Source organism: Diceros bicornis, chromosome 33 (genome assembly GCF_020826845.1).
Source record: "Diceros bicornis minor isolate mBicDic1 chromosome 33, mDicBic1.mat.cur, whole genome shotgun sequence".
Classification (NCBI taxonomy): domain Eukaryota; kingdom Metazoa; phylum Chordata; class Mammalia; order Perissodactyla; family Rhinocerotidae; genus Diceros; species Diceros bicornis.
In genome coordinates, this window is record NC_080772.1 from 16,014,878 (window position 1) to 16,034,393 (window position 19,516).

Here is a 19,516-nt window from a genome sequence, read left to right on the forward strand (position 1 = left end):
AATGGCCCCTAAGCATAGCGCTGAAATGCTCTCTAGTGTTCCTAAGTGTGAGAAGACTGTGAAGTGCCTTATGGAGAAAATGCGTGTGTTAGATAAGCTAAGTTAGATAAGGTTCAGGCCTGAGTTACAGTGCTGGCCTATAATGTTGGCCCTGATTTCCAAATGTTAATGAATAAACAATATACGTGGAATAAGGTGTCCTTAAGCAGAAACATAAATAAAACAAGGTTTTGCTTTGATTGGTTGATATAAACATTGTGACCAGAGGCTCACGGGAACATAACTCTGCATTTTCCCTGGAAGCAACGGTTCAGTAGTTGCTAATTCAGTGTTTCCAGTGACTTGATAGAACCTAACGACTGAGAATAATGAGAATCGACTGTACATTTGTTTGTTTTTAATTGCCAAAAAAATTAATGAGCTAATTCTTCTTTTAAAACATTTTATTATGGAAAATTTCACGTATGTAAGTAGAGAGAATAGCATAATGAACCCCCAGGTGCCCATGACCCAGTCTCAACAATTAACAACTCATAGCTAGTCTTGTTTCCTCTTTCTCCTCTCCATAGCTGGGTTGTTTTGACACAAATCTCAGACATTATATCATTTCATCCATAACTATTTTACAGGTAAATTCTTGTTAACTCTTTTAAATTATAAGAGTAGAAAATCTGGAAAACAGAAAGTTACAAAGAAGAAAATAACAATATAAATTGATACTGAGTTAACGTTTTCATTTATTTCTTCTGTGTTTATGCACAGAGTAAATTAAAGGATTGGAATCATACTGATTGGGTCCTCCCTTTTTATTTAACATTAACATATTTTTCCACGTCTTTAAATATTCTTCAAAAATAAAATATAATAACTCTATACATAATCTCATTTGATAAGAGGCATGTCATTTCTTCGTAATGTCTGTTTTATCTTCGTAATGTCTGTGACTACTTATTTAAAATTACGCTTTTTGTTTTGAGATAATTGTATGTTCACATATACTGTAAGAAGGAATAGAATAAGAATAAGAATAATAAGATACAGTATACTCTTTACCCAGTTTCTCCCCAGTGGAAACATCTTGCAAACCATACAGTAGTATCACAACCAGGATAATGACATCCATACAGTCAAGACACAGAACTTTCCATCACCAGGAGGATGCCTCCTGTTACCTGTTTATAGTCAAACCCACTTCTCTCTTGCCCCCAACTTTTCCTTAACCCCTCAGCAACCACAAATCTGTTCTCTATTTCTATAATTTTGTCATTTCAAGAATGTTATATAAATGGAATCACACAGTATATAAACTCTTGGAACTGGCCTTTTTCACCTAGCATGAGACTCACTGAAGTTGTTGCCTATATCCATAGTTTTTTCCTTTTCATTACTGACTAGTGTTGCAGGTGTGGGTGTAGCACAGTTTGTTTAGTCATTCATTCACTGAAGGACTAGGTTGTTTCCAGTTTTTGGTTATTATGAATAAAGCTGCCACAAAAATTTGTGAACAGGTTTTGGTGTGAAGATAAAAGTACATCAGTTTACTTTTGCTGCTGTAACAAATTACCACAAACAATTTAAAAATCTCAAATTTATTATCTTACAGTTATGGAGGTCAGAAGTCTGAGTTCCTTTTGGAAGCCTCTAGGAGAGACTCTTTTTGATCCTTTCCTTTTCTTTCCAGAGTTGGCTGGCATTCCTTGGTTCCAGGCTGCATTAATCCAACCTCTGCTTTCAATACCACAGGATTCTCTGACTCTGGCTCTCCTGCCTCCCTCTTATAAGGGCCCTTGTAATTATACTGGACCCACTTGGATCATCCAAAATAATCTCTGCATCTCAAGATCGTTAATTACAACCGCAAAGACCCTTCTGCCACATAAAGTAACATATTCACAAATTGCGAAGGTTAGTATGTGGACATCATTGTGGGGCCATTATTTAGCTGACAAGAAGTTTTCATTTCTCTGGGATGAGTACCCATGAGCTTAGTTTTCTAGGGAAGTGGCCAGCTGTTCTCCATCGTGGCTGTACTCATTTACAATCCCACCAGCAATATTTGAGTGATGCAGTTTCTCTACCACCTCACCAGCATTTGGTCACTTCATTTTAGCAATTCTGATAGGTGTGTCGTGATATCTCATTGTGGTTTTAATTTGCATTTCTCTAATGGCTAAGGATGTTGAACATCTTTTCCCAGGCTTATTTGCCATCTGTATATCCTCTTTGGTGAAATATCTGTCCATGTCTTATGTGCTTTATTTTTAATGCAAATAACCAGAAGCTCTTCAAAAGCACTTTCACGAGGGCTGATAACAGAATTTGTGGGTTCTCCGGGTAGATTTTTGACCTGGATCTTTGAGGAAACTTAAGCGCAGTGGTTCTAAAACTCAGTGTGCCTCAGAATCACCTGCTGGGCTTGATGAAACACAGCTTACTGGGACCCACCCCAGAGTTTCTGATTTTGTAACTATGGGGTGGGGCCCTAGAGAATTTGCATTTCTAACAAACTCCTAAGTAGCACTGATACTCTTATCCCCAGACCATACTTGGATATGCTTTAGGGAAACTTTAGGGTTACTTGATGTTTTCTGCTGCCTTTTCCTTGTCATTGTAAATTTCCCTGTAGTAAACATGAGAAGGAATGAAAGAAGGAAAAAATTCTTGTGCTCCAAAGCGAAGTGCTGAAAAAAAAAAGGATGGGGGCATGTCAAAAGGACACGAAAGTTAACCTGATCTCCCAGTGGCCAAAGCTTGGAACAATTTGAGTAAGGAAATAAATAATGACAGTACTGGATCACATGAATTCCAAATAATACAAGTAGGTACTCCAAGAGGTGGAGCTTTAGTTCTCTTCTCCTTGAATGTGGATTTGAGAGCTGGATTTAATGACTCAACTTGCAAGACTGGAGTATGGAAAGTGGAAAACAGTAACTTTGCCGTGGAGACACCTGGCAGATGCCACCTTAACCAAATGACCAAGATTAACATCACTAGTGATAAGTCATATTGATGTCATGTGCCCCTTGATATGATGCAATGAGAAAGGCACCTCACTTGTGGTATTGTCCCCCCAAATCCCTAATCCCAGTCTACTCATGGGAAAACATCAGACAAACTCAATTTGAGGTTCATTCTAAAAAATATCTGCTTAGTACTCTTCAAAATTGTCAAGGTCATGAAAGACAAGGAAAGACCAAGGAACTGTCACAAATTGAAGGAGACAGAAAAAGAACATTAGTGAAAAAAACTGGAAATTTGAATAGTCTGTAGTTAACAGTATTGTACCAATGTCAATTCCCTAGTTTTGATAAACGCACTGTGGTCATGTAAGATGTGAACATTAGGGGAAGCTGGGTGAAAGATACAGAAGAACTCTCTGTACTATCTTTGCAACACTCTTGTTCATCTACAGTTATTTCAAAATAAAGAAGTTCCCTCCTCGCCACCACACATGGAGTTTGGTCCCAACCCTAGGGTTTCTGATTTGGTTAATATGGTGGGTCCCCAAAATTAGCATTTGCATTAAGTTCCCCAGAGATAATGCTGTTAGACTCCTGGGAAACACTTTGAAAAACATTGGTTTAGGGAAACCTTAAGGCTACTTCATGTTTTCTGCCTTTTCTTGTCATTCTAAATTTCCCCACAGTAAACACAAGAATGAATAAAAAAGTTATTGACTTTTCTGTTTCAAAGTAGGTTTAATTATCTTGGGGGGGGGCTTTATTCAGTGTCCTTCTTAGCTATTAGTTTTACCTTAAGCATGATATTTAAGGATACCTTACTTTTAAAAATGCCACAATCAATCTTCAAGTTGAATTTTCCATGGTGGTTTCACTTACTATGTTACTTAAAGATAACGAAAAGCCTTAAAAGTTTGGTCTTAAATACTGGCAAAATTCAAAGGTAAGTTTAAATGCTGTTAGGTAAGAACGTGAATCTGGGTAATTGCTACGCTCACAGTTTATTACTATTTATCTCTCACTATCCATTGCCCCCTTCTTCCTTAATAGTAAATTTTCTGATTTTTAGCTGTGCACATGGCCACGCAGAACATATCAGAATATATCTTCCAAGACTCCTTCAATTAGGTGTTTCCATAAGACTGTGTTCTAGTTAGTAGGAGGTAGGTGGAAGTGGGAAATGCAATTTCGAAAAAATGCCCTTCAAGGGACGAGACGTACCTTTCTTCACCTTGCTTTCCGCTGGTAGGAATGTGATTTTGATCGCTGGAAGTTGAGCAGTCATCTTGGACCATAGGTGGGAGTGTTATCATGAGGATGGTGGAGCTAGAAGGAGCCGGATACCTGAAACTGTAACAGCAGCCCAAGCCCCGGACTGACTACCTCCAGACTTCCTTTGAATGAGAGAAAAACAGACCTCTGTCTTAAGTTCTCGTTATTTTGGACTTGATGTCACCTGTAGCTGACCCTAATTCGAACTGCTACAATCAGTTCAGTCAGTTCGATACAATCAGGAGTCCTGCAGACTGTGTGGGGCCATTGCTTATAGTTGTGCAGGATGGAAGTTCACTGGATAAAGGCACCAAGGTGGCCGCAAGGTAAAATGGGGGCTGAAATCCAGCCTGCCCTCTCCTTTCCAAGCTCTGTATCTCTGTTCACCAGGAGGCTGATATACCAGTGGCCCAGTAGAAGAGTGAAATTTTATCTAGGTTCTAGACTCAAGAGCAGCATTTTCTAGAATATCATCTGCATACTTCTGGAGGCAGTGGAGATGATTTTAGACAGTTCCCAAATGTACTTCAAAAAAATTTAATATTAAATTAAATAGGTTTATATATCAGGGCAGTTAGCACTCCATTCTGCAAGTTCAGACCTCAATGCTAGGAAGCACAATAAGGAAGGAAGGAGTGTGTTGAGGGGCAGGAATGAAACAGAATGGAAACTCACCAGAACATCATGTCATCAGGCAGTATTACATGGTGGCTACAGTGCAAGCTCTGGAGCCAAGCTGCCTGTGTTCAAATCCTGGCTCTCAGTGACTAGCTGTGTTATTTTGGGCACCTCTCTTAACCTCACTGTATGTCAGTTTTTATAACAGCACTTACACATGGGTGCTGTGAGGATTTAAATAATTATTACAGTGCCTGACATATAATGAACACTCAATGAACGTATTACCACCATTCTGAAAATTATTTAGCAAAGGAACCAGAAACTAGCCCTGTATAGCAACTGTATGTTGAAAGCTTACTGTGCCAAGAGTGGTACATATCTGACCTAATTTTACTCATGAGGAAACTAAGGCTTAGAAGGCTTCATCAACTTTCCCAAGGTTATACACCTAACTCTAGCACAGCCAGAATTCAAGATTGGATTCCAAAGACATGCTTTTTAACTAGGATAATTAAGGATCAAAGACAAGGCCTGCAAGATTTCACAGGATTCTTCTTGTTTACTTTCTATTTCCCCACTCACAACATGTAGTAGCAAACGCTTTCAAACTAAAAAGGTCTGTGTGGGAGTGGAGGATGGGTAGACTGGAGAGATTAACAGCGACAACTGGAAGGGTGGGAGGAGTCTTGAGAAATGGCAAGTGGGCTCAGCCTAAGCTGAAAATCAGGAGAGTCCCTGGGAGGCCGGGCAAACTGGAAGGGCAGGGAAGTTGACCAGACCGGAAAAATGCCTCTTGGTCATTTATATGAAACAGTGGACTCTCAAGTTTCAGTTCTATTACTCAGTGCTTCTAAAATATTGTTGCATTGTAAAACCCAAAATTAATCCTATAATTCAGCAATTTTATACTTTCTAAATGATCACTTATTTGATGGCTTTGAAATAAAGGATTTGGTCATTTAAATTATTTCTTTACATAGAGGCCACATCACACCTGTTAGGCAAGGAATCTTTGCCTTTATTGCAAAGATGTTATTTCAGCAAATATTTCAAAATGTTGCAAATTGGCTCCTTTGGTTTTGCCAATTTACAGAAAAGGAACTTTATCAGTTTCTATTGAAATTTTAATGGTCTCTCCTTTTATGAGTGAAAAAACGCAACTATGCTTCTTTCCTAAGGTAACTTGATTCACTCGCCAAAATCAACAACGTCAGGGCAGAGGAACACAAGTCCATGAACTGGGTGGCAACGTTTGACTCCAGAGGTTACGGTCGAATTGTAATTCTCATCCTGTTCCTGGGGTTTGGAGGGAACAAACACCTGTCGGCGGACCTCTTATTTGCTTCTAAGTGTCGGTGCCCAGAGCTGCAACGCAGCCACTTTCGCTGCACGTGCTGGCTCGCGCGGACGGCCCAGCAACTCTGTCCCCAGGGCGGCTGACTCACCCCGCCGCCCACAGGGCCCTGGATGGCCGCGGGAGGATCCTGCGGAGGCCCGGCCACCGCTGCTCGCTCACCCGGAGCTGGCGCGCCCGTGCCTGCGGCTGCAGCGTTCCAACCAGCCGGCCACCGTGCAGTCCGCCGCCAGGAAGGCGCCGCCGGCCCCGCGCCTTCGGCCCGGCTCTCCAGTCCCCGGCAGCCGCCGCCTCCCGCCCAGGCCCACTTCCTGCCCAGAGTGCGACGGAATCCGGCTCTGGCCCGACTTCCCGCGGCCTCCGGGCGGGCCAGAAGGAAGCCACCGACGCGACCCTGGAAGTCGGCCCTGGCGAGCGCACAGGCTCACTCCCCCTCGGCGCATGCGCCGGGGGCGGCCGCGCGGGTGCCGTCGCCGGTGACGTGGCGAGGCGGAGGCGGAGCCAAGGTCGGTGGCGGGAGGGTGGGGGAGGAAGAGCGAGGTGAGCTCGGACGTCAGAGTGGAGAGCGGAAGGTCAGGGAGGCTCGGAGCGGAAGTGAGACTAAGGAGTCTGTCCGCCATTGTGGACCCGAGAAGCGGAGCGAGACGGGGAAGAGGAGCGTGCAAGCGGAGAAGACGGGCCCCTTCCACCGCCTCCCGAGCGCGAGGCCCGCTTTCTGGCTTCTCAGCAGGCGGCGGCAGCGGCGGCGGCTGGAGCAGTCCCTCGGCCGAGGGCGGCGCCAACTGCTGTGAGTGCGCGGGGAGAGGCCCAGGCGGCGGCGGCGGCGGCGGCGGCGGCTCTCGGGTTGCGGTGAAGAATGTCAGCCACTAGCGTGGATCAGGTGAGGGAGCAGAGGCCTCAGGCTCGGCGGAGGCCCCAGCGCCAGAGCTCCACCCTCGCGCGGGGCTCCGGCTCCTCCCCGCCGCCGCCGCCGCCGGCCCCGTAACGGTGGCCGGGTGCAAGTTGCGGCGGTCCTGCGCCCCGGCCGGCCGTGCGTCTGCCCGGGGCCCGCGGCCGAGGCGGGCGGCGCGGGCCGCGCTGGGTGGGGGCAGGACCGCGTCCGGAGGGCGGCGGACGTGGGGCTGAGCCCGGGCGAGCTCCGGGGCCCGGATCCCGGGTGGCGGCGGGCAGGATTCCAGCCTGGGGTGGCCGGGACATTGGTGGCCCTGGAGGATGCGGTGGCTTTGCGTCCTACGCGGATTGTTTAAAATAACTTGTCTCTGATAACGTCTTTGATTAACACACTTTCCCTCTCTTCTGTTTTTTTCCTTCTCATTACATCTTTCGTCGTGCTCCACAGAGACCTAAAGGGCAAGGAAATAAAGGTGAGTTTGGATATTTTTATGTTATTTCCCAATACTGGTTTGACGTTACTTTTAAAATATGTGGGGGCTTTTTGTTTTTGCCCCAGTTTTTTTTTTTCTGGAATGTAGTGTTAGAGAAATATTCATCGCGGTTAAGGCAGCCAAATGCTATCCAAAACTTCGGTAGTTCCTTCCTTTGAAGCCACTTTTATAGAAACCAAAATGGTACAAGAAACAGTTTTCTTAGTTGTATTTGAGTTAAGGAGGTCTTATGAATGTAGTGACATTTCTTTAATTTTTACAGTTTATCTGTATTATGTAACTGCTGCCGCAAAAATTTCTACAAATGTATGTAGATAAGTGGACATTTTGTTTGACGTGTCTGGGTTACGTTGGAACATGCAACCCACATAGTATTCCATGGCACATTGGTGAAAACTGCCCTGTTGATCACTGATTCTATTGAAGTAAGTTTCAAGGAGGCGCTAACACGTGAGAGAGCAAAGCCGAACAGGCGTGTCATCTTGCTGTGTAGTCCTGATGGCAAGATATGTCTCTATCTGGTATTTTAGAAAGGCCTGGGAAGGAAATAATTTGTGAGGTTTCTGCCAGGATTATATAATTTACTCTATAGTTAAAAAATATGTATATTATTGAAAGTAAAGCATTTTAAGAAATAAGTGTATTTTGTATTTATTAGTGTGGTATAATACAGTCAGCTGACTGAAACATTATGACATTAATCATGTGACATTAGTAAGGATAGAACAATAACTGCTTTCTTGGGACAGTGCCAATTAAATAACATTGCAGCAGATTATATTTTTATAACATTTTGTGATAGGGCTTGAAATTAGAATAAATAGATTTATGCTTCCTGTTTTTTATTTTACTAGCAAAGTATTACGTAGAAAGTAAGCTCTACAGTAGCCATTTAGATGTAAGTTCAGTGTCTATTGGTGCTCTTTATATTCTTGAGGTTTTTATTTGTTATTGCAAATTTGAAGGGAATAGGTTCTGTACACACAGCTTAGTTAATTTTCTTTGAGTTGTAGTCCAATTTATTTGAGAATTTATGCATACCAAATATATGGCACTGTATGAGGTAACAAATTTATTGCTTTGTTTTGATTAAAGCTATGTTTTGTTGGAGTATATAAACATTTAGAAACTTTAATTTTTAGAATTTAATTTTTAGAGTTAAAATTTTAATTTTAGAATTATATTCTGTGTTGTAAGCATAAACCTCAGAATTTGATATTGTTGATTTATTTTAAGTTTTTAAAAATTTATTTGTAAATTTAAAAAGAATGATCTATTAATTTCTTTTTGCTAGTCTGCCCATTAGGAAGTATATAGACTTGGAGATATGTGGAATCTGTGGTCATTATTGCCTAGCATAAATTATTTTATCCTAGATCTGTGGGGAGGTGGCACTTTGCAAGGCTATTTGAAATGCTAAGTGTTTTGTGTTACCTGCTTTAAGGTAAGTATGCAAGTTCTATGAAGTACTTAACTTGTTTAACAAAACCAAATAGAGCATCTACAGCATTGTAAACTATTAACTATATTACTATAATTTTGACTTGTGACATAGTCATTTCACTTAGGTATGTCCTAGTAATATCTTTGATATTAAAGATAAAAATTATCTATAAACAATTTTGCATATTGATTATAAATAAATTTTTTTTGTTATTAAAATATTTTTAATCCATCAGTATCACCTCTGTTAGATGTATTTAGACACACATACAAAGTATTTATTTGGGTAGTTCTTTATTCCAAGAAATTTTCTTTCTTTCCCCCTTATTGTTCAGTTCATAATTTCATCCATGGATAGAATGATGGACTGGGATCCTAGGAGACCTGTGTTCTAATACTGCCTGTGGTTACTGACTTGCCAAGTGAGCTTGAACACATTGCACCTTTTGGTCAGAATTTCCCCTCTATCTATAAAATAAAAGTAATAATTCTAGCCATAAACCCTTTTGTATGCTCTGAGGATTGTTGTAATTACAATTGCAATAGTCTGCTGGTAGCCATTATGTTTGCTGGATTTCTTTCTACCTTCCTCACCTCATCTTTTTTAAGGTGCAGGAAGACTGTTGCCTCAGACATGGCAGGAGGGAAAAACTCTACTGCCTGAAAGTATCAGTAATCATTAAGATGCTTTAAAATGGTAGATACTACAAGTGCACAAATACACGTATACATTACTTGTATTTTTATGCCTCTGCAGGGCAAATTACAGGAAGCCAGCACCTCCAGTGAGCTGATAGAAGTAGCTCTGTGTGTGTTTGAGGAAAACTACTCTGCCTTAGCTGACTTGGTTTTCAAGCTAGTAAAATTGTGTTACAATTATTGTTTACGTTTATGAAGCAGAAAGCAAAGTTATTTTTCCTGAACTACGGCCTAAGTGTTCTAAGAATATGAGTATTAATTGAATTCAGAACTTATCAAACTTAGGAGAAATATATGTCTCTGAGGAGTTGTTAAAGTTTTAAAAGCATAATCCTTTTCATTTGACTTAATATAATTTCAGAGGTGTTGTATTTCTTTTCTGAATTGTCTTCAGTTGACAGTGTTAGCCTAACACCTGGCTTTAGTGTCTTTGATTTTCTGCTAAGTGTTTTTCTGTATATGCTTAATGACATAAATCCACTAAAGGAGCTAAAATTTAAAAGGGGTTCTGTATCAGTCTCGCTGTAAGGCAAAAATGCTTTTGTAGTGTGAATAATAGTTCTAGGATTACTTGTTTATAAATGTGAATTCTTTTTAATAACAAATTGTCCCTGTGTTCAATATTATAATTCTTTTTATTATCCTTGACCAGGATAGTAGTGAAGGGTAGTAGAAGTTTAAGGATAATTATTTACTAATTGATCCGTAATTCAGAACTGACTGTATTGTCATTTTTATTTATGAACAAGTAGAATTTTTGCTTCCTGGAATAAAGGTGTACTGTTCCTTTCCCTGAGGGTACCACAGATAAAAGTGTGAGATCCCCTGTACCTAGTAGCCTTAGGCCTTGCTGCCTGCTTCCTTCTATCCCTGAAGTTTATAAATAGGCAAATATATGAAAGGGAATTTATCTTTTCCCTCCTCTCCTCTCCATTCTCTCCCAGCAGAAGGACACATCCATTGTTTGGTACAACTGCAGTTTAAAAGAATAAGGTTGAATTTGGCAATCTTAGAGTGTTTCAGAAAAGTAGCAGAAAATGCCTTATATTTTGGCAATATCCTTTTGTATCCTCTCCCTACCTCCCCTCTGGAAATGATTGCAAAGCACTTTACTGTCATTTTAGGCTTCATTTTGATATTAATCCTCAAAACATTCCTATAAGGAGATAGAGGGTATATGGTATTGTCGCTGTTTTTGTAGGTGGGAAAACATGATGCACAGATCTGTTGACTTTCCTAACTTGATGTAGTCAGGACCAGAGCAAAGAATCACCTGACTCCTAAGGCCCATGTTCTATCTTGATTTGACTCTGCTTCATAGAGCAGAGGATACAGGCGAAGAATCATGTAAGTCATCTGTTCTTTTTTCCCTGAAGAACTTGTACAGACTATGGAACTGGCTTGGATTTCATTACTGTTTAATGGCTCTCAGTGTCCAAGACATTAGATTGTCATTAAGTAATGTTCAAAAACTAAAGTCTATAAGACAGTTGAATTTCTTAAAGAAAGGTATGCTTCTGAAACTCAATGGCTAGTTTCTTATTTAACTGATTCTAATTTAATGCAAATTGGTTGTCAGTATGCTTGAAATACTTTCAATAAACATTTTTTCCTTAGATTGACATGCTCCTTGAATAGTCTTTTAGGACTTTTTAGATGTATTTATTCATCATTTATAAATAACTGTAGACTGTATTTACTTAGTGTTTGAGAATATTTTGTTCTTAGTCTCAGCTTCTTAGAATTAGAAGAGAAAGGATAGAAGAGAGGAAATGAGTGAGAATAGCAGTATAGTATATATTTAGATAAATTTTAAGTAGGCACTTTTTTACTATATTAGCAGTATGGACTAACTTTCTGAGAATCTAATGAATACAAGAAATAGTTGTAATTTTGAAATGGGTAGCTGTTTCAGATACTGACTAATATGTACTAGTGTAATAGTCCAATAGTGTGAAGAATTTTTTTCAAGAGGTAATAAACTGCGTAACTACATTTGATAAAAGAGGGATCAAAGAGAACAGATATGTCAGAATCCCTTGGGCTGAAGTGATTAGCCCACCAGAAATAACCTAAAGGCACCCTCTTCTTTATTTTTGTTTCTAGTGGCTGTTAGATATTTAAATTCTGGGGAGCACGTTTAGCTCAACCCTGGCTCTGATGCATTCCTTATACAGTTAACCGCCTCAGTGGAGCCAGGATCAAGGTGACATTCAGGTTGCTCTTGTAGTCTTTGGGGGGCAGTGTAGTATCATAAGAGGTCTACTTTGAAGGCTTCAGAGAGTAGCAGTTCTTTGAGTGATCATCGTTACTCAGTGGGTAGATTTCACCTGTCTTTGCTCCCATACCACTGTCAACTCATAATATTTTAGGTGATCTAAACTCATTAGGAAAATAAAAACGTTATGATATTATAGAACACACAACTTAAATCCATTGCTCCCAACCTAATTTATACTTTGTGACACTATATTTTTAAGCAATAAATCTTTTAGATATTGAGGGCTTTTTTTGTTTCTAAGAGATTAGTCGATAACCATCAGAAACTTTCTTTTTTATCTCATGTGTTTCAAAAGTAATATGGAATAGTATATGTACATAGTGCCAGCACATCAAGTTTTAGCCTTGTAAAACTTCTGTTTATGTGGTCTGAAGTAATTTTTGGTCCTGTTTGGATCTTGTAGTATTGTATGTAATACTGTCATTGAATACTCAGATGAGATGAGGTAGTTACTATTAATAACCTCCTTGAACCGAGAAGTAGTTAGAGGTGCTTAGTCACTAACTAGCGATCACCCAGCTTCTCAGTGTTGGACTTGGGATTCAAACCCAGGACATTCTTGAGTCTGTGCTCAGAAACAGTCTGAGACAGAGTCCAGAGAATAAGAACTTTAAAGAGCATTTATAGAAATAATCTCTCAACAAATATGGCATTATAAATTATTCTGACTGGTTTTCTCATGTGTTGCAAAAGTAATCATGGTTATCTTTAGTATTTGTACTTTCGTGTGAAAGTCTTCATAATTTTTTGGTTTAGAACTAAGGCCCTTTATATTGAAATTTTTCATAATTATTCATAGTGGTATTGCTTCAAGTGAATTTTAGCCACTTTCTTTAACCAGAGGCATTTAAGCTATTTACTGTAACTTTAGTTACCAAAAAAAGTTATTTCCTTCTTGATTTACCTTTATCGAACTAATTATTGTAGAGATTTGACAAAGGTAGAGAACGTTCAGAAATTTCTCTCTTGTCTGCAATAATATTTGAAGTAGTTATTTTAGATTCAGGTATAGCACTTCCACCATTTTAATTTAACTGTTTGCTTACTACAATTTTGAAATTGGGATATTTATGTTGTGGTTTTGGTAATGGGAAGTGTATATATATATAGTTAGTGGTTATGTACCTTTGGTCTTATATATATGAGATTTGTAAGTTTTGGGTGGCACATGAATATTTATATTCCAAATTAAGTTAATCCTTAAGAGCATATTTAAATGAAAAGAGCAAAGAACTCAGGATTTAACTTTTTCTGAGTTGGTTTGAAAAATATGGAAAATGTTAGGTTCTGTGAGTTTCATGAAGATAATTACAACACATCTAATGCAAACATATTTTTTAGTTTCAGTACAAAACGGTTCGATTCATCAAAAAGATGCTGTAAATGATGATGATTTTGAGCCATACTTAAGTAGCCAGACAAATCAGGTAAGTCTGACAGTCCAATATTTAGGAAATTAAACTGTTTATTAGTAATAATTGATTTTTCAAATAGATATTTTAATTGAATGAGACTAACTATAACAGATTAATCTAGTGTGCCTGCATAATAGTGAATAGCAGTTGCAGGTTTATGGCACAGGAGAGTTCTTTAGAAATTATAGATGGCTGAAACTAGATTATGAAATATACACATTTGAAGATGAACATTATTTGTATATATTGTGATTCTTTTGAATTTTGAAAGAATTTAATCTTTTAATGTCACTGCCATATCTTCATAGCCAAAGCAAATTACAGGGTTTAAATAGCTGGAAATTTGTGGGAGAGGACTAGTTTGTGCCTGAAATTTTTGGTTAAGTGTAGTGTTTTCTTCTTCTTCTTCTTTTTTTTTTTTTGTGAGGAAGATCAGCCCTGAGCTAACATTCATGCCAATCCTCCCCTTTTTGCTGAGGAAGACTGGCCCTGAGCTAACATCTATTGCCAGTCCTCCTCCTTTTTTTCCCTTTTTCTCCCCACAGCCCCAGTAGGTAGTTGTATGTCATAGTTGCACATCCTTCTAGTTGCTGTATGTGGGACGCCGCCTCAGCATGGCCAGACAAGTGGTGTATCGGCACGCCCAGGATCTGAACCTGGGCCGCCAGTAGCGGAGCACGTGCACTTAACCACTAAGCCAAGGGGCCGGCCCCAAGTGTTTTCTTCTTTGGATTTCACTGATAATTAAAGTTTTAATGTGACCTGGTAACATAGAGAATAGAATTAAAGACTTTATAAACACACTTCTATATTGCAGGCATGGGAAATTTCATCAAATCAAATAACTGGTAGCTTTTAAGGTTCTTTTGTGTTTGGATTTTTCAGAAATAATTTTGTGAATTTGTATATAGGAATAATTTAGATTTAAACATTGAAAAACAAAGAAAACAGTGGTATTCTTTGGTCTCTATACATTTCTGCATCTGTTTCTGTTAATAAAAGTATGTCACTACTAGAAATAAATTTAAAAAATAAACTTTTATTAACCTGTTTCTTTAGAGAGAACGTTCTGGAATGAAACTGCTTTTGTTGTTTTGCTTAAAAAGAGGTATATGAAAAATGTACCTTGAAATTTTAATCTCTAGATTTTTTTAAACCATAAAAGAACAAGGAACCAAATATTATTACAGAACTTTACAGTTGTAGGGAAAATGTGAACAAAAAGTAGTTTCCGATTTGTGGAATGTAGGATTATTTTTAGGACTGTGGAGAGCCATGGTTGTGTGCAACCTGATCTACCTCTTGGTCATTTCTCTTTAACCATTCCCATCTATCTGCTGATCTACATCCCTAGCTTATGTTGGGAGGGAATAAATAAATGAGGAAGAATAAAAACAAGTGATCCAATCTATAAAAGTTTGGCTGCTCTTAAAAGAATGAAAAAATTAATTTCATACTGGTAAACTAACTTGTGATCTCAATACCAAATTTACTTTCCACCTAAACGATGTGAAAACATTTCACTGGAAAGTAGGGGAAGATCATTTGTTGTGAAACGTGTTGCAAGTTTTAAAAGAAATACGCAGTATTCTATTATGTTTGGGCCCATGCAGTAATCCCAGTTAACATCCCTTGTGGCAGTTTCCCAATTTTGAGAAATTTTGATATTATGAGGTGTAGTAGATATTTCCCCAAAAAGATCTCATGATCAGATAAGTTTGGGAAATTTATTTGGTCTAAATAATTGAATTGATTTTTGCTACTTGATTTCATACTTTATATATTATAATGTAAAATGAACTTCTAAGACCAGGGATATAGTATGACAATCTTTTCACTTATTTTTTCAAACTCTTTTCAAGGAATTTTAGTGGAATGTAAGTGTTTGAGAATTACTACCTGTGAGATAACTCATTTGTCACAGAGGCTTAGAAGATTGATTTTTTGGCCTTCCACAGAGGTGCCTATGTCTGCCTGGGGGAGACTAGGACAGGGTACTCTGGATTCCACTCATGTGGCAACCAGAGTTGCTCTGCTTTTTATCTGTCTTAATAGTTGGAATTCTGCATAAGATTTCGCTTGTTAAAAAAAAAACTTAAAAAATGTTGGAAAACCATTATTTTTCAAGAATATAAAGGCGTTTACCTTAGTGAACTCAATTTTTAAGTTATAAAAGTTTTCTTTTATTGGGGCAAAAACATCTATAAAAGATTTTTTTTATGTGATGTTTAAATGGAAGATCTTTTGCTTATATTAATGAAATCATTATTTTAATTCATGATATTTGAATCAATATGTTCATTTGCTGTTGAGGGAGAAATTTTAAAGTTTGACGCCAGTAAGGCTGTATTTTACCTCCCTCTCCTTGCCAGTACTAATGAATAGGCTTTCAGCAATTATCTTCCTATAATACTAAAAATAATTATCTGTAACCGGAGTACACCCTAACCTTTAAAGAGTACTAACACTAGAATATTGAAAACTGGGTTTATTTGAGAGAAAAATTGAAAATTATTTGAAATCTTAAAAGTAAGCTATATGAGAATTTGTTACTCTTAATTACCTAGCTAAAATAGCAAATTTTAAAAAAATTGACCTTTTAATGCAGATTAGTGAAAACTGGATTTACTGGTGAAATAGCTCAAGTAATTATTTGCAGATTTAAAGTTGTGCAGGTATTTATAGTTCATTGTACTCACCTAACGGAAATAATTCTTTAGTTAAAAAAATTTCAACTAAATACACACTATATCTTTAAAATTAAATCCCTTCATCTGATTTTAAAAACAAAATTGAATCTCTTGTTTGGAAAGGTGTTTAATGTTTTTGGCTGATGATTTAAATTGTTTTGTATACTTAGATTTAATTTAGATCAAACCCAAGGATACTTTAAAACAGGTTCTTGGCCTTTACTTCTGTGGCAGCATATTTCTTCTATTTTATAGTGCTCAATTTCTTGGGAAATAATTTTTATAGTAATTTTAAAAGTAAAGTCTGTCCTTCTGGTCTTAAAATCCTCCATCGTTCCTCAGAATAATCTGATGATTAAGTTGATTGGAAAATTCAGGTTTAATTGGCACTGTTAAAGATACCATGTAATTTGTGCATATAAATTTGAAAGAATAAATTAGAAAAATAAAGTTTGAGTTTGTCAGCTTATATATATGGGGAAATAAATTCGTAGCCATGTTTAACAGAGAAGAGGTATAGAGAACTAAGAAAGTAAAATAGGGGCTGGCCTGGTGGCGTAGTGCTGAAGTTCACGTGCTCTGCTTTGGTGGCCCAGGGTTCACAGGTTCAGATCCCAGGCACGGACCTATGCGCTGCTCATCAAGCCATGCTGTGATGGCATCTCATATACAAAATAGAGGAAGATGGGCACGATGTTAGCTCAGAGCTAATCTTCCTCAGCAAAAAGAGGAAGATTGGCGACGGGTGTTAGCTTAGGACTGATCTTCCTTACCAAAAAAAGAAAAAAAAAAAGTAAAATAATATTTTGAATTTTGTTATTTTCTGTTCTGTCCCTGCCATCACTGCTCTTATTTAAGTTTTTCTGCTCTTATTTAAGTTTTTCTTTATCTCTGCTTGTTGGAATGATTTCCTAACTGGTAATTCTGTATTGCTACTCAGCAGTCTTCTTCAAGTCCAAGTCTGATTGTGCCATTGTCCTGTTAAAGGATCACCAAGCTTCACAGCAGTGGATACATTTATTATATTGAATGCCCTTAAAATGGCTCCACTTCCCTCCTTGCCTTATTTTTGGTCAGCTTTTTCTATTAAACTTACTCAGGGAAATTGGACTTATTATTTTCTGAAAATATGAATATTTTCTGAATATTTTCTTTTATGATATCATTCTTTGAATTTATATGTGTGATTTACACACACACACACACAGACTCTTATGTCTGGTTCATGAAGTCTTTTCTTATTTTCTCAGTTACTTGCTCCCTCCTGTTTGTACTAGAGTGTTTGTTTTGCTTTGTTTGTAGTACCACTGTTGTACCTGTCACATTGTAGGGTAGATATGTCTTCCCCACTAGACCTATGAAATGAAGTGCTCCAGGTCAGAGACTATGTTCATCTTCTTGTCTCCGGTGACTGGCACTATGTCTGGCACATAGTAGACATTCATTAAAGATTTATTGAATGAATGAATTAGGTTATCTGCTAGAATTAGGGAATGAAGAAGTATGATGAAATATTCAAGTTGAGTGTGATTTTTTTTTTTTAATAATTTTATTTATTTATTTATTTTCCCCCCAAAGCCCCAGTAGATAGTTGTATGTCATAGCTGCACATCCTTCTAGTTGCTGTGTATGGGACACATCCTCAGCATGGCCGGAGAAGCCGTGTGTTGGTGTGCTCCCGGGATCCAAACCTGGGCCGCCAGTAGCGGAGCGCGAGCACTTAACCGCTAAGCCACGGGGCTGGCTCTTGAGTGTGATTTATTAACATTTTTTTCTTGTGATATCCTTATGTTAGATATGCATAGGTTATACTTTTTGAAAAGTACAATATTTTTAAAATAGTAGAAGAAAATACATATAAGCATTAAAAGTATACTAAACTTCACTTAATTTTTTGATGTTAATTCAGAAGTCAATTCCAGAGTTTGAAGTACCTCAGGTTCTTAATGGAAAACAGTTTTCATTTTTGTCTGTGCAGAAGTGCTGTTACTGGTGAATAATGCCTTACACTTTTTTATTGAACTTCTAAGACAATGTACAATGTTCTTTCTTGAAAGTTGGGTTACTTAGGAAGTAAAAATGGATATTAAGTTACTATAAATAAAAGACTCAGTTATAATTGAGTTGTGTTAATGTCCTCAGAGCAGTAATTATGAACTTTTTCTTATTGTTGTTCAACTTTTCTTTGAGATAATAGAAAAATAATTGACCTACATAACAAGGCTAAGGAATAATAATTATAAATGATTTTGAAATTCTAAGGAAGAACTTTTAATCTTTTCTATATTTTAGTTTTCAAATGGAAAAAAAACCCTAAAGATAAAAGGCTTAACTCCTATGCTTTACTTCCATATAGCACTTTGCAATTAATAAAGTAGATTTAAAAAATTTTTTACAATTGATGAGAGCAGCAAGTATTATCCCCATTTTACAAATGAAGAAACAGAGAAATTAAGTGATCTGATGAGATCACTGATGTACAAAGTGGAAGAGTAAAGAATTGAGCCCATATTTTTGACGCTATGTTACACTGTGACTTTATACTCTTAAGATCTGGGCCAAGTTTGAAATTATGCCTTGTGCTTCGTGATTTACATTTTAAAGAACCAAGTTAAACTGTATTAATAAATACGACTATTGTTGATTGAATACTTAATGTATCCTAGGCACTATATCTTTATTTCCTTTTAACAGATGAGGAAACAATACAGAGTTTAAGTACCCTTGATACTTTCACATAACTGATAGTACCTGGGCTGGGATTAGAATATAGATACCTCATGGCTTCACTTCAACCTTGTATTAAATGGCTTCTCCAAGTTGTTTTCTAAGTTTATGCTTTGGGTAAAGGGTCTGTGGATCTGTGCTCACAAGTATGTTTAATTATATCCATTGTTGATTATATCACTTTTTATATTTACATATTAATGTTATTTTTTCCCTTCCAGTTAGTTCTTTAAGTATGAGAGAAATACCAAACATTTCACATCCCTTTGTTTAAAGGTTGTATATCTTTAAAGAACATAGTAAAATTTCATTATTACTGACCAACTTCCAAATTATGAATAAACTATTTTAAAGAGATCCATTTGGACATAAACTGTGAAGTTGATTATGTCTCATTATAACCAGGTTTAAAGTAAAATGTGAAAGTTAAGTTTTGAGTTATTATTTTCCATCATCAGTAAGTGGAAATTTTTTCCTCTTCACTACCAAAGTACATTCCTCTAATTGATAGTCCACTTAGTTAGCAATTAAAAATTATCTTAAATTTAGCAAAACATATTTTATTATATTTCCAATTAAAATCCAAGCTCTACTCTTGGCCACATCTCACTTTTTACTTTTAAACTTTGAAGAGTTTCCTACAACTTGGTTCTTATTAGAACCCAAGCC

The 19,516-nt window shown here is 37.6% G+C and overlaps 1 protein-coding gene across 9 annotated transcripts in view; it reads left to right on the top strand.

Moving 5' to 3' along the window:
* Positions 1-6,776: 6,776 nt before the first annotated feature.
* The window catches only part of YTHDF3 (YTH N6-methyladenosine RNA binding protein F3), a 38,340-nt gene continuing 25,600 nt past the window's right edge, over positions 6,777-19,516 (top strand). For 2 of the 9 annotated variants that reach the window (XM_058528774.1, XM_058528778.1), the window contains exons 1-4: positions 7,048-7,087; positions 7,547-7,571; positions 10,936-11,081; positions 13,357-13,442. In XM_058528774.1, the coding sequence (XP_058384757.1) occupies positions 11,024-11,081; positions 13,357-13,442 (144 nt within the window). In that variant the 5' untranslated portion in view covers positions 7,048-7,087; positions 7,547-7,571; positions 10,936-11,023. Of the gene's footprint in view, positions 7,088-7,546; positions 7,572-8,968; positions 9,037-10,935; positions 11,082-13,356; positions 13,443-19,516 lie in introns of all 9 variants that reach the window. The other 7 variants (XM_058528780.1, XM_058528781.1, XM_058528776.1 and 4 more) reach the window with 6 other exon arrangements.